At 54.6% G+C, this 14,755-nt stretch overlaps 2 protein-coding genes across 2 annotated transcripts; both read left to right on the top strand.

Annotated features, from left to right (window-relative positions):
* Positions 1 to 6,482: 6,482 nt before the first annotated feature.
* On the top strand, positions 6,483 to 9,064 carry FIGNL2 (fidgetin like 2). The gene has a single exon (XM_066207550.1). It carries the CDS (start codon positions 6,801 to 6,803, stop codon positions 8,982 to 8,984), a length of 2,184 nt encoding a protein of 727 aa, XP_066063647.1. The 5' UTR covers positions 6,483 to 6,800; the 3' UTR covers positions 8,985 to 9,064.
* A 4,724-nt stretch (positions 9,065 to 13,788) lies between these two features.
* On the top strand, positions 13,789 to 14,478 carry TMDD1 (transmembrane and death domain 1). Its single transcript, XM_066207293.1, has one exon. It carries the CDS (start codon positions 13,789 to 13,791, stop codon positions 14,476 to 14,478), a length of 690 nt encoding a protein of 229 aa, XP_066063390.1.
* Positions 14,479 to 14,755: the final 277 nt, after the last annotated feature.

The raw sequence follows: 14,755 nt of genomic DNA, 5'->3' as shown, positions 1-14,755 counted from the left end.
CTCTCTCCAGTCAGGACGTTGGAATTTCCTCCCTGGATTGGGATGTGGAGGTTTTCTCTCAGGACAGAGTGTTGTGATTTCCACCCTGGAATTAGATGTGGAGATTTCCTCCCTGGATGGAGATCCTGGACTGGGATGTTGAGATTTCCTCCCTGGATGGAGATCCTGGGGTTCTCTCCCTGGTCAGGATGTTGGAATTTCCTCCCCGGACTGAGGTTTTCTCCCTGGATGTTGGGGTGTCCTCCCCAGGCAGGATTTTGGGGTGTCCCTCCGCACGAGCTGCTGGAGGCTGGCGTTGCACCCACCCGCCGGGCTCGGGCTGCAGGAGTTCCTCCCCGTTCCGCACCCGGCACCTCCAGATCTCAGGCGCTGCCTCGGCACCTTCTGCCGGCGGAAATCCGCCCGAATTCCACAGCGTTGGACGGTGGCAGAGCTGGGAGCCCCCGGCTGTGTCACCCCCGTGTCACTGTGTCACCCGTCTGCCACTGTCCCAGTTCTGTCACTGTCCCAGCTCTGCCACTCCTGTCACTGTCCCAGCTGTGTCACCCCTCTGTCACTCCTCTGTCACTGTGTCACCCCTCTTTCACTGTCCCAGCTCTGTCACTGTCCCAGCTGTGTCACCCTGTGTCACTGTGTCACCCCTCTGTCACTGTTCCAGCTCTGTCACTGTTCCAGCTGTGTCACTGTCCCAGTTGTGTCACTGTCCCAGTTGTGTCACCCCTCTGTCACCCCTGTGTCACTGTGTCACCCCTCTGTCACTGTGTCACTCCTCTGTCACTGTCCCAGCTCTGTCACTGTCCCAGTTGTGTCACCCTGTGTCACTGTGTCACCCCTGTGTCACTGTGTCACCCCTCTGTCACTGTGTCACTCCTCTGTCACTGTCCCAGCTGTGTCACTGTCCCAGCTGTGTCACCCCTGTGTCACTGTTCCAGCTCTGTCACTGTCCCAGCTCTGACACTCCTCTGTCACTGTCACTCCTCTGTCACTGTCACCCCTCTGTCGCTGTCCCAGCTCTGTCACTGTCCCAGCTCTGTCACCCGTGTCACTGTGTCACCCCTCTGTCACTGTGTCACCCCTCTGTCACTATCCCAGCTCTGTCACCCGTGTCACTGTGTCACCCCTCTGTCACTGTGTCACCCCTCTGTCACTATCCCAGCTCTGTCACCCGTGTCACTGTGTCACCCCTCTGTCACTGTGTCACCCCTCTGTCACTGTCCCAGCTCTGTCACCCGTGTCACTGTGTCACCCCTCTGTCGCTGTCCCAGCTCTGTCACTGTCCCAGCTCTGTCACCCGTGTCACTGTGTCACCCCTCTGTCGCTGTCCCAGCTCTGTCACTGTCCCAGCTCTGTCACCCGTGTCACTGTGTCACCCCTCTGTCGCTGTCCCAGCTCTGTCACTGTCCCATCCTCGGCAGGGGACGAAGGCAGCAGAGTCAGCAAAGAAAGGCGCCACCCCACCCCCCCCCCCCCCCATCCCCAAAAAGGGAATTCCTGGAAAATCCATCCGTGGAAGGAGTGCAGGAGGGAGCTGGGATTTACAGCCGGGGCTGTGGGGGGGTTTTGGGTTGTTTTTCTTAAAAAAGAGAATCCGAGAGTCAAAAGGTTTGTGAAAACAAAAGGCGCGGGGGGGGAGCTGGGAGGGATCCCCCAGGGATGGGAACGGGATCCATCATCATCATCATCATCGTCATCATCATCATCAATCAGCGTTAATTAATATTCACTGCCGGGGGCTCCCAAAAATCAGCGTTAATTAATATTCATTGTTGGGTGGTTCCCCAGTACCAGCATTAATTGATATTCGTTGTTGGGTGGTTCCCCAGTACCAGCATTAATTGATATTCATTGTTGGGTGGTTCCCCAGTACCGGCATTAATTAATATTCATTGTTGGGTGGTTCCCCAGTACCGGCATTAATTAATATTCATTGCTGGGCGGGGCTGGGCATCTCCCCAATATCAGCATTAATTAAAATATTCATTGCTGGGAGGTCCTCCAATATCAGTATTAATCAAAATTAATTCCTGGACGGGGCTGGGAGGTTTCCCAATACCAGCATTAATTAAGATTAATTCGTTAGGTGCAGAGCAAACTGAGAGGACGGGAATTCATCACCTGAGGCTGTAATTGGACAATTAACCCCAATATTTAAATGGACCAAAACTAATAAAAATGAGAAAACTCCCGGCTTGGGATCTTGGGTGTAGCTCTGGCCAGGCCCTTGCACTGTTTTATAGTTTTGTTTTATTTTTTTATTTAATTTCATTTTATTCTTTATTTCATTTCATATTTTTTATATTTTATTTTATCTTTCCTTTCCTTTCCTTTCCTTTCCTTTCCTTTCCTTTCCTTTCCTTTCCTTTCCTTTCCTTTCCTTTCCTTTCCTTTCCTTTCCTTTCCTTTCCTTTCCTTTCCTTTCCTTTCCTTTCCTTTCCTTTCCTTTCCTTTCCTTTCCTTTCCTTTCCTTTCCTTTCCTTTCCTTTCCTTTCCTTTCCTTTCCTTTCCTTTCCTTTCCTTTCCTTTCCTTTCCTTTCCTTTCCTTTCCTTTCCTTTCCTTTCCTTTCCTTTCCTTTCCTTTTCCTTTCCTTTTTATTTATTTTATTTTATTTTAATTTTTTTCTCCCACCTCTTGCATCATCACCCACCCGGGTTTTTCTCCCCACGTCCCCTCGGTCCCGGAATTCCCTTTTCCCAGGGCTGGGAGTGGGGTGGCCCTGACAGATGGGCCCAGATGGATTTCCCATTCAGCAGCCCAGGCCAGGGCCAGGACAGCTGGACAGCCGGACAGCCGGACAGAGGGACAGAGGGACAGCTGGACAGAGGGACAGAGGGACAGAGGGACAGCTGGACAGAGGGACAGAGGGACAGCTGGACAGAGGGACAGAGGGACAGAGGGACAGCTGGACGGGATGGACAGCTGGACAGAGGGACAGAGGGACAGCTGGACAGAGGGACAGATAGATGGTCAGCTGGACAGCTGGACAGAGGGACAGCTGGACACCTGGACAGACAGACAGCTGGACAGCTGGACAGCAGCCCCGTGGTCACTCCCGCCTGTGCTGGTGTCCAGCTGCTCTGCCCTCGGCCCAGGAGTGACCAGCCCAGGGCCCCCGACATCCCCTGTGGAGTTTTTATCTTCTCCTTCTCTTGGAGCCAGGATTAAACGCTGGAGAAATCCCAGGACCGTTTGCCGGGGATCCCGGCCCGGCTCCGGCCGGGGCTCGGACCGCTCACGGCGGGTGGGGACACCCCTGGCCTGGGACACCTGGTCATCCACGGCGTGGAGCCCGCGAGCCGTGGGTGACCACGGAGAGTAGATGACCACAGAGTGTGGATGACTGTGGAGCTGTGGGTGACCACAGAGCTGTGGGTGACCACGGAGCTGGGGATGACCACGGAACTGTGAGTGACCACGGAGCTGGGGATGACCACAGAGCTGTGGGTGACCACGGAGCTGGGGATGACCACGGAGCTGGGGATGACCACAGAGCTGTGGGTGACCACGGAGCTGGGGATGACCACAGAGCTGTGGGTGACCACGGAGCTGGGGATGACCACAGAGCTGGGGATGACCACGGAACTGTGGGTGACCACGGAGCTGGGGATGACCACAGAGCTGTGGATGACCACAGAGTGGTGGATGGCCGTGGAGCTGGGGATGACCACGGAGCTGGGGATGACCACAGAGAGTGGATGACCACGGCGCTGTGGATGGCCGTGGAGCTGTGGATGACCACAGAGAGTGGATGTGTCCACGGAGAGTGGATGACCACAGAGAGTGGATGACCACAGTGCTGTGGATGACTGTGGAGCTGTGGATGACCACAGAGAGTGGATGACCACAGAGAGTGGATGACCACGGCGCTGTGGATGGCCATGGAGCTGTGGATGACCACAGAGAGTGGATGACCACGGCGCTGTGGATGACTGTGGAGCTGTGGATGTCCACAGAGAGTGGATGACCACAGAGAGTGGATGACCACAGCGCTGTGGATGACCACAGAGAGTGGATGACCACGGCGCTGTGGATGGCCGTGGAGCCGTGGCCTGGCAGCTCAGGCCGGCACCCAAGGGCTGGGATAGTCCTTGGGAACGCTCCAGCGATGCTCCCAGCGCGGCCCAAAGGGATGAGAGCCCTCGGGACCCCCTCCCTCCCTGAGCCAGCCCCTCTTCCTGGGGCTCAGGGCAGTTCAAACCCCGTCTTCAGCGCATCCTCAGCCTGAACGCGTTTGCTCTTCTCTCCCGTTTCACCCTCCGAATCCATCGGAGCCCGCCTTGACCCCCGCAGGGATGCGGGGCCATCCGCACATATCGCTCCGGTGGGATTTTTGGATTTTTCCCAGACTTTTTTTTTTTTTCCCCCCTGTCAGCGGCGTGCCCGTGGGGCTGGGGGCGTGCGAAAACCTTTTGTGTGTGCGAACGTGAGTGTGCGAACGCGGGCTGGGGGAGCTCCAACCAAAGCACCCGGGGCTCTCCTGCATCCCGCGGCCCCCGGGGAGGGGAGGGGGAGGTGGATGAAGCTTATTATTATTATTATTATTATTATTATCATTATTATTATTATTGTTATTATTATTATTATTTTTCCCAAGGAGGGGGGAGATGCAGCACGCCCCCATCCCCACGCTGAGCCGTTGGACACCCTCAGCTGCGCAAAAAAAAAAACAACAAAAAAAACAACAAAAAAACCCCCAACAAAACCAAAAAAAAACCCCCAAAAAAAGCCCCGCCGGAACAAAAGCTCGGTTCAGACTCGCTGCTGAATAGATTAACAAGATTTCCATAATTAGGGCGGGCGGGGACAATGGGATTCTGCGCGGCCGGCAGCCCCCGGCCGCCTTTTGTCTTGTGCCGGGGGGAGCGCGGCCGTTTGGCCGCTCACCTTCTCACGGCGCCCTGGAGCATCTGTCCCGCTCCGCCGCTTCCTTCGCGCTCCCGTCTCGACGCCGGCAGCTCCTCCCTGCCCTCCCTCCCCCTCTGCTTGCGTTTGGCTGTTTTATTCCGCGGATATATTTTTTAAATTTTTTAAATTTTTAAAAAATTTTTAAAAAAATTTTTTAAATTTTTTTTTAATTTTTTAAATTTTTTTTTAAAATTTTTTAAATTTTTTTTTTTCTTTTTTGCCCACGGATTTGGGGGTTTTGCTTTTCCACGGATTTAGGGTTTGGTTTTCCATGGGGTTTGGGGTTTTTTTTTCTTTTCCACGGATTTTGGTTCGGGGTTTTTTTTCCTTTTCCACGTTTTTTTTTCTTTCTTTTTTTTTTTTTTGTTTTTTTTTTTTCTTTTCCACGGGTTTTGTTTGTTTGTTTGTTTTTTCTTTTCCACGGATTTTGTTGTTTTGTTTTGGTTTTTTTTTTCTTTTCCACGGGTTTTGTTTTTTGGGGTCTTTTTTTCTTTTTTCTTTTTTTTTTTTTTTCTTTTCCACGGATTTTGGTTTTTGGGGGTGTGGGTTTTTTTTCTTTTCCACGGGTTTTGGGTTGTTTTTTTCTTTTCCACGGATTTTTTTTTTTTCCCACGGATTTTGGGTTTTGTTTTTTTTTTTCTTTTCCAGGGATTTTGGGTTTTGTTTTTTTTTTCTTTTCCACAGATTTTGTTGTTTTGGTTTTTTGTTGTTTTTTTTTTTTTTTCCCCCACGGGTTTGGGGTTTGTTTTTTTTTCCTTTCTCCCAAATTCACCGGGTTTTTCAGAGACTTGCAAACCTGGTGCGTTCTTCTCCTTGCAGCAGCTCCGGGGTCATCCAGGGATTTGGAATGGAGCTGGAGGAGTTGTGGGGGAACTTCCAGCCCCTCCCAGGCCACCCTCTCCAGGCGTTGGAGAAGCGATTCCATCGCTGGGTCCACCTCTAGATTTTTTTTCACCTTTTTTTTTTTTTTCCCTGTCCTCAAAATCCTGGGAATGCCGCTGGGATTCGCTGGTTGTGCCGCTGTGGTCAGAGGAATCCCCGAGGCCTGGGCTCGCTCCTGCTGAGTGATTTTCCAGGGGGGGGAGAGAAGAAGCAGCAGCAGCAGCATCGCAGGGCACCCTGCACCCGCTGAGCGAGGATGGAAACTCCTGGAGGCTTAATTCCTTTAAAAAATAAAATTAAAAAAAAAATTAAAAAAATAAAATGAAATAAAATAAAACAAAACAAAACAAAACAAAATAAAATAAAAGGAGGAGAAGGAGGAGGAGGAGGAGAAGGAGGAGAAGGAGGAGGAGAAGGAGGAGAAGGAGGAGGAGAAGGAGGAGAAGGAGGAGGAGAAGGAGGAGGAGGAGGAGGAGAAGGAGGAGGAGAAGGAGGAGAAGGAGAAGGAGGAGGAGGAGAAGGAGGAGGAGGAGGAGAAGGAGGAGAAGGAGGAGGAGGAGAAGGAGGAGGAGAAGGAGGAGGAGGAGGAGAAGGAGGAGAAGGAGGAGGAGGAGGAGGAGGAGGAGAAGAAGGAGGAGGAGAAGGAGGAGGAGGAGGAGGAGGAGAAGGAGGAGGAGGAGGAGGAGGGTGACGCCAAGCTCAGGTGGAGGAATTCCTTCACGGAAAGTGTTGGATGGGGCTGGGTTGGGTTCCCTGCTGTCCCTCCAAGCGTGGGGCCACCAGGCCTGGTGGGACAGCTGGACGTGCCGCTCCCGTGCTCTGGTTTTGCTCTGGGACTCGATTGGTCTCCGAGGTCCTTCCCGAACCTCCGTGACCCTGCGACGGTCCAGAGTTGGTCGATGCGGGCGTTCACAGTCCGGGGCTGCGGTGGCGTACGGTTCGGGGGGGCGCAGAGTTCCCGTCTCACCTCTCTCACCCGTGCTGTCCTCTCCTCCCCGCCACAGCTCTGTCGAAGATGCACTGGTCACCAGAGCATGCCCAGTCCCTGAACCAGTGGCCGGAGCAGCACCTGGACGTCTCCTCCACCACCTCCTCACCTGCCCACAAACCCGACCCGTACCCCAGCACGCGCCAGCGCTTCAACTACGCCTGGGCCAACGATGACATCTCGGCCCTCACGGCCTCCAACCTCCTCAAGAGGTACGCCGAGAAATACTCGGGGGTGTTGGACGCGCCCTACGAGCGGCCGACCCTGGGCGGCTACGGGGACGGCGCCTTCGGCCCCGCGAACGGGCAGAAGGGCGACGGGGAGCCCCCCTGGCCGGGGGCACACGGCTCCGAGGGCTCCTACCCCCTGACCCCCATCCACGATGGGCACGCCAAGGGTGCCGTGCCACCCTCCAGCAGCGGGGCCATGGGGCTGGGAGGGTCGCCGGTGGTCTCGGCCAACCTCGGCGATGCCGTCTACGCCGGGAATTCCTGCGGGGCGGCTGCTGCCGCCGCCGCCGCCGCCGCCGCCTCGGGAGGACTCGGGGCGGCTCAGGAGTACCCCTCGAGCTACGGTGGCACCTACCTGCCCTCCGGCTACTGCGGCCAGCCCTCGGCCGCGTTGCCTCCGCCGCACCCTCCCGCCCTGCACAGCTCGGGGCTCCTGCAGCCTCCGCACCCCTCGCCCGCGCTGGTGCCGGGTTACGGCTCCTCGGGGCCCGTGTACAACTACACCGCGGGCAGCTACGCACCGCAGCCGGCCTACGGGGGCATCCATCCTCCGCACCCCTCTGCCTCCTACCTGCCGTCCGGCATCGCCGCGCCCACGCCCATCCCGGCCCCGCCGCCTGCCGCCCGACCGCCCGGCGTGCCCGGGTACGGCTACCAAGGGGCTGCGTTGGGTCCCCTGGCAGTGCCGCCGCTGGGCACCGAGGCGGCGGGCACGTTGAAGAGGAAGGCGTTCGACATCCCCGGCGAGGATGACGGGGAGGGCAGGTACAGGAAATACAGCTACGAGCAGCCCAAGTCGCCCTACGCGCTGTCGGACAACGGCGAGTGCCGGGGGAACGGCTTCGGCGGCAGCGGGGAGTCCCCCCAGGTGGCGGCCTTCAAGGCCGGGAAGAGGCCAGCAGGAGCTGGGAGCAACGAGGAACACGGTGGGAAGTACGGCGGGCAGCAGATGAAGGGGATGGCGTCGCCGTCCTACGGCTCCAGGGACGCTCCCCTGAGGCCGGCAGAGCCCTTCGAGAAGTTCAGCCCTCCCTTGGCCAACGGGGAGCGCGCGGCCGAGCCGGGACCCCCCTTCCCTCTTCGGCCGCCCACCAAAGCGCTGACTTTCGGCGGCGCTGCGCTGGAGGAGCAGCCCAAGAACGTCGACCCGCTGGTGCTGGAGCTGGTGAACACCAAGGTGGTGGAGCGTGGGCCGCCGGTGCAGTGGTCGGACATCGCCGGGCAGGTGTCGGTCAAGGCGGCCATCGAGGAGGAGTTGGTGTGGCCCATCCTGCGGCCGGGCTCCTACAGCGGCACCGGCCACCCCCTGCGCACCCTGCTGCTCTTCGGGCCCCGCGGGACGGGCAAGACGCTGCTGAGCCGCTGCATCTCCACCCAGCTGGGCTCCACCCTGCTGCGGCTCAGCGGCGCCACGCTGCTGTCCACCTGGAAGGCCGAAGCCGAGAAGATCCTGCAGACCGTGTTCCTGGTGGCCAACTGCCGGCAGCCCGCCGTGGTGCTCATCACCGAGGCCGAGTCCTTGCTGGCGGACGGCGGCCAGGCGGGCGGCCTGAAATCCCAGCTCCTCTCTTACCTGGACGACGTGGCTTCGTCCTCGGAGCGCAACGTGGTGGTGATCGGCACCACGGCCAGGCCGGGCAGCATCGACGAGGCGTCGCACCGGCGCTTCGGCACGCGGCTTTACATCCCTCCGCCGGACGGCGAGGCTCGGCGTCACATCCTGCGCCAGGCCCTGGCTCGGCAGAGCTGCTGCCTGAGCGAGAGGGAGCTGGCGGCTCTGGCGCAACGCACCGAGAGCTTCTCCGGAGCCGAGATCCTGAGGCTGTGCCAGCACGCCGGGGCGGCGCGCCGCGCCCTGCCGGGACACCCCGCGTCCTACCAGGACCTGGAGAAGGCGTTCTGTAAGGTGCGCCCCGCCGCGTCCCAGAAGGAGCTGGATTTGTTCCTGGAGTGGGATAAGATGTACGGCACCAGGCACTGATGGGGGCGCGGGGACCGACCCCCAAAGTGGCAGGGATGGACTCGGAGGTGGCGAGGACACACCCCAAAGTGGCAAGAAGAGACCCCAAAGTGGCAGGGAAAGACCCCAAAGCGGCGTGGACACACCCCAAAGTGGAAAGGACAGACCCCAAAGTGGAAAGGACAGACCCCAGAGGAGCAGAGACAGACCCCAAAGTGACGGGGACAGACCCCAAAATGTCAGGGACAGACCCCAAAGTGAAAAGGACAGACCCCAAAGTGACGGGGACAGACCCCAAAGTGACAAGGACAGACCCCAAAGTGACGGGGACAGACCCCAAAGTGACAGGGACAGACCCCAAAGTGACGGCGACAGACCCCAAAGTGACAAGGACAGACCCCAAAGTGACAGGGACAGACCCCAAAGTGAAAAGGACAGACCCCAAAGTGAAAAGGACAGACCCCAAAGTGACGGGGACAGACCCCAAAGTGACAAGGGCACACCCCAAAGTGACGGGGACAGACCCCAAAGTGAAAAGGACAGACCCCAAAGTGACAGGGACAGACCCCAAAGTGACAAGGACAGACCCCAAAGTGAAAAGGACAGACCCCAAAGTGACGGGGACAGACCCCAAAGTGACAGGGACAGACCCCAAAGTGACAAGGGCACACCCCAAAGTGACGGGGACAGACCCCAAAGTGACAAGGACAGACCCCAAAGTGACAGGGACAGACCCCAAAGTGACAGGGACAGACCCCAAAGTGAAAAGGACAGACCCCAAAGTGACGGAGACAGACCCCAAAGTGACAAGGACAGACCCCAAAGTGACGGGGACAGACCCCAAAGTGACAGGGACAGACCCCAAAGTGAAAAGGACAGACCCCAAAGTGGAAAGGACAGACCCCAAAGTGACGGGGACAGACCCCAAAGTGACAGGGACAGACCCCAAAGTGAAAAGGACAGACCCCAAAGTGACGGGGACAGACCCCAAGGTGACAGGGACAGACCCCAAAGTGACGGGGACAGACCCCAAAGTGACGGGGACAGACCCCAAAGTGACAAGGGCACACCCCAAAGTGACAAGGACAGACCCCAAAGTGACAGGGACAGACCCCAAAGTGAAAAGGACAGACCCCAAAGTGACGGGGACAGACCCCAAAGTGAAAAGGACAGACCCCAAAGTGGAAAGGACAGACCCCAAAGTGATGGGGACAGACCCCAAAGTGGAAAGGACAGACCCCAAAGTGACGGGGACAGACCCCAAAGTGACAAGGACAGACCCCAAAGTGACGGGGACAGACCCCAAAGTGACGGGGACAGACCCCTAAGTGGAAAGGACAGACCCCAAAGTGACAAGGACAGACCCCAAAGTGACGGGGACAGACCCCAAAGTGACGGGGACAGACCCCAAAGTGACGGGGACAGACCCCAGCGTTTCAGGGACGGACCCCAGAGTGGATTTGGGATGGATTTGGGGTTGGGGTCCTGCTTGTCTGGGTGGGTTGTGTCCCGGCACCGGCCAGCCCTGCGGTTGTTCCTCACTTTCCCTATTTCGGGCTCATCCAGGGATTTTTCCACGCTGTGGTTTTGTTGGCTTTTTTTTTTTTTTTTTTTTTGGTTTTTTGGGGAGCCTCGCCCACGACTCAGGATAAGCTATTTATTATTTTCCCGACCCTCCGTGCCTGGATCGAGGATTTCGGGATCCAGCAGCGGATTCAGGAGCTCCCCCATCCACCCCAAAGCTTGATCGGGTTTTGGGGTGGTTTTTTTTTTTTATTATTATTTTGATTTCTTTTTATTCTTCTCAACAAAAATACCTCGGGCGTCTTTGGAGCCCCTTCTCACCTTGATCAGGGAAAGGGGGAGCTGGGGGAGATGCCCAAAACCAGGGAATTTCACCCCAAAACGAGGGAGTTTCACCCCAAAACCGGGGAGTTTCATCCCAAAACCAGGGAGTTTCACCCCAAAACCAGGGAATTTCACCCCAAAACCGGGGAATTTCACCCCAAAACCGGGGAGTTTCACCCCAAAACCAGGGAATTTCACCCCAAAACCAGGGAATTTCACCCCAAAACCGGGGAGTTTCACCCCAAAACCGGGGAATTTCACCCCAAAACCAGGGAATTTCACCCCAAAACCGGGGAATTTCACCCCAAAACCGGGGAGTTTCACCCCAAAACCGGGGAATTTCACCCCAAAACAGAGGTTGCACCCCGAACCAGGGGATTAAACCCCCAAACCAGTGGGTGACACCCCAAAAACCAGGAGGGTTTTGGAGTAAAACGCTGTAGATTGTTGAATATCCTAGGCTTGGGTTTTTTTATTTTTGTAAGGTCCGTAGTAATTTTATGCTTTATTTTGTTTGTTCGTTCGTTTTTTATTTTCTTTTTAACTACTCAGGAAAAGAATTACCTCAGAAAAAAAAAAAAAAACCTAAAGAATGTTTTTTTGTTTATTTTTTTTTTAAAGAACACTTTTTATCTTCTCAGAAAAGGAATTAAAAAAAAAAAAAAAAGGAGATTTTTTTTTTTTTAAAGAGTTTTTCCGACCTGGGACAAAAAAAAAAAAATAAAGCTGCCTCCTGCATTTGCTTCCGAAGGGGGTGAAGAAAGGAAGAAATAAAAGGAAAAAAACCAAAAAAATAGAAATAAACTTGAAGCTGTTACAAAGACGAAGTTTTGAATGTATTTCAGGTGCTTTCCGCTAATACTATGCCATAATTTTATTGGAAATGTTCGGGTTTTTTCCCTTCGTTTCGTTTCTAGCCCGGTTTATCGTAGCGTTTGGTGGAGTAACGTGTCCTCAGTGGAAGGTTTTAGTGCTGTAGCTTGGGAGCTGTCGCCGGCACCACTTTTTGGAGCAGATTGGGGCAAAAAAAAAAAAAAATCGCTTTTTTTCAAAATCACTTTTTTTTCCCCCCTTTTCCCAAAAAAATTAATAATTTAAAAAAACCACAAAAAACCAGCAGGGCTGAGCGAGGGGCTTTGCACAGAGCGTGACCCCCTGGCCATCCCCATAAAAAAATGTGAATTTTGATTCTTTTTAGTGCTCTAAAAATGTGAATTTTGATTATTTTTAATGCTCTAAAAACGTGAATTTTGATTCTTTTTAGTGCTCTAAAAATGTGAATTTTGTTAATTTTTAGTGCTCTAAAAATGTGAATTTTGATTATTTTTAATGCTCTAAAAACGTGAATTTTGCTAATTTTTAGTGCTCTAAAAATGTGAATTTTGTTAATTTTTAATGCTCTAAAAACGTGAATTTTGATTCTTTTTAGTGCTCTAAAAATGTGAATTTTGATTATTTTTAATGCTCTAAAAACGTGAATTTTGCTAATTTTTAGTGCTCTAAAAATGTGAATTTTGTTAATTTTTAGTGCTCTAAAAATGTGAATTTTGATTCTTTTTAATGCTCTAAAAATGTGAATTTTGTTAATTTTTAGTGCTCTAAAAATGTGAATTTTGATTCTTTTTAATGCTCTAAAAATGTGAATTTTGCTAATTTTTAGTGCTCTAAAAATGTGAATTTTGCTAATTTTTAGTGCCCTAAAGGCCTCCCCTCCCAAACCTCCGGGTCTGCACGTGCAGAGAGAACAAATCCCTCGCTGGGGCTCCCCACAGAGGAGTCCGCCGGAAAAAAAATAAACAAACAAAAAAAACCCACCAAAAATCGATTTTTCCCCCCAATTTTTCCTCATTTTTCCTGCTTCCTCTTGCATCCAAGAGCATTACCCGGGCATCCCTCCACGCCTCCCACCTCCAAAAAGTCGCGCCGGCTTCCCGAAGACTTTATTATTATTATAATTATTATTATTATTATCCTATTTGTACACTCTCTGTAACCATTTCTACCTCATTTTTTTATTTTTTTTTAATTTTTTTTTAATTTTTTTTTTTTTTTTGCAACGTATTGTACATGAAAGTATTTAATTCATGTCTTATTGATGTCTGAGACAGACAAGCTCTAGGGCTGCGACGGTCTACCTCAAGAAATGCTGTATTTTAAAAAAAAAAAAAAGAGAAAAAAAAAAAGACGGGGGAAAAAAAAAAAGTATTACACAGTATTAAAGAGATTTCCTGAACCGTTTCTTGGTGCTTGGGGTGTCCTGGGGGTGGAGGGGAGAAGAGTTCAGGGGGGATTTCAGGTGAAAAAGGAGCAGAGGGGCAGAATTTGAATTCTCTGATGGGGAATTTATAGGTAGATGTGTAGAACGTATCGGTTTATAATATATAATATTCGTGATGTCTATGGATGAAATGTTAATTTTAAATGTTATAATATAACGGGGAGGGGGCTCAGGGGTCACCCCCAGGCTGGGAGGGGACACGGTGACATCCCTGCCCAGTGCCCAGGAGGAGCCCTCGGGAATCACAGTTTGTCATCAGCAGGGAAATCCGGGGAAATTCCGGCAAACCACAGCTGGGTATCAGGGAAATATCAGGGAAATATCAGGGAAATCCATGGAAACAGCCGTGGGATGTGACAAACCCCAGGGACGGGGAGGGGGAGCGGTGGGGGTCAGGAAAACACCCCAGGGCGGCTCCAAAAAATAAAAAACGTGGAAAATTCAAACTGAGGCATCACAGCCGGCCCGCCGGGTGTCACAGTGCCACACCGGCCACGACCCCAGCGACAGGAGCGTCACCCTCTGTGAGGTCAGGAAAACACCCCAGGGCGGCTCCAAAAAATAAAAAACGTGGAAAATTCAAACTGAGGCATCACAGCCGGCCCGCCGGGTGTCACAGTGTCACACCGGCCACGACCCCAGCGACAGGAGCGTCACCCTCTGTGAGGTCAGGGCGGTTCCAGGCTCCGGCACAGCCCGATGCCAGGCGGGCATCACATCCCCGCCGGCACCTGGACGATGCTGGCGCACCTGGGGCTCGCCCTGCTCCTTTCGCTGCCCTTGGGTGGCCGAGGCGACGATTCCGTGGCTGCCAGCGTGGGTCGGCACACCGTGAGCCGCATCGCCGAGCTGCTGAGCGCCTCCGAGTGCCGCCAGCTCCAGGCGGAGCTCAACAGCCCCGAGGAGGATCTGGAAGAGCTCCTGGTTCCCTCCGAGGTGAAAAACCCCGCTCGCCGCCTCCGCCGCCGCGGCATCCGCAGCTCCCGGGGATGCTCCGAAGCTCTGCGGCTGTGGCTGGTGACAGCGGGAGAGGCGACAACCTGGGACCGCCTGGTCCGTGCCCTCCGCCGGATCGGCCGCTCCGACATCGCCCGGGAGCTGGGGAAAAACCTCAACCAGGACAGGAGCCTGGAGCTGCGGAGGAACGTGCAGGGTTACGGGCGGAGCGTGCAGCACCTGAGCTCCGCGCAGCTGCGGCCGAGGGGCGGCAGGGCTCCGCTGCCCGGGGGTCTGCTCTTCCAGCGCCGCCGACCCTCCCGCTACAGCCGCGGCCTCCTGGGTTGGGTGCCCCCCGTGCTTTTGGGGGTTCTGGGAGCCTTCCTCACCTCCGTGCTGCTCACGGGCGCCGCGATGTATTTCTGTCACTGGAGGAGGATGCTGGGCGCCTGAAAGGCCGGGAGGTGCTGGAGGGGAAACGAGACCCAGTGAAGGGCCGGGGGAGGGTTGACATCCAGGGAGGGGCCGGTCCTCGGCTCGTGCAGGGCGAGGTGACCACCAGCCACCGCCAGCAGCCACCGCCAGCAGCTGGAGATGTCCCCGGCTGTCACTGGGTGCCGGAGCCCCCCCCCGGGTGGGGATGGAGCTGGGCAAAGCCCCCTTGGATGAGTCCTCAGTGCAGCTTCCCACCAGGACGGCAGCTGCCAGGGCTTCCTCGGTGCTCAGAGGA

The sequence above is a fragment of the Chamaea fasciata genome, unplaced genomic scaffold (assembly GCF_029207755.1).
Source record: "Chamaea fasciata isolate MVZ Bird 193981 ecotype frontalis unplaced genomic scaffold, bChaFas1.0.hap1 SCAF_41, whole genome shotgun sequence".
Taxonomy (NCBI): Eukaryota; Metazoa; Chordata; class Aves; order Passeriformes; family Sylviidae; genus Chamaea; species Chamaea fasciata.
Note: the sequence above shows the minus strand (reverse complement) of the source record. Positions and strands in the feature narration are given on the sequence as shown.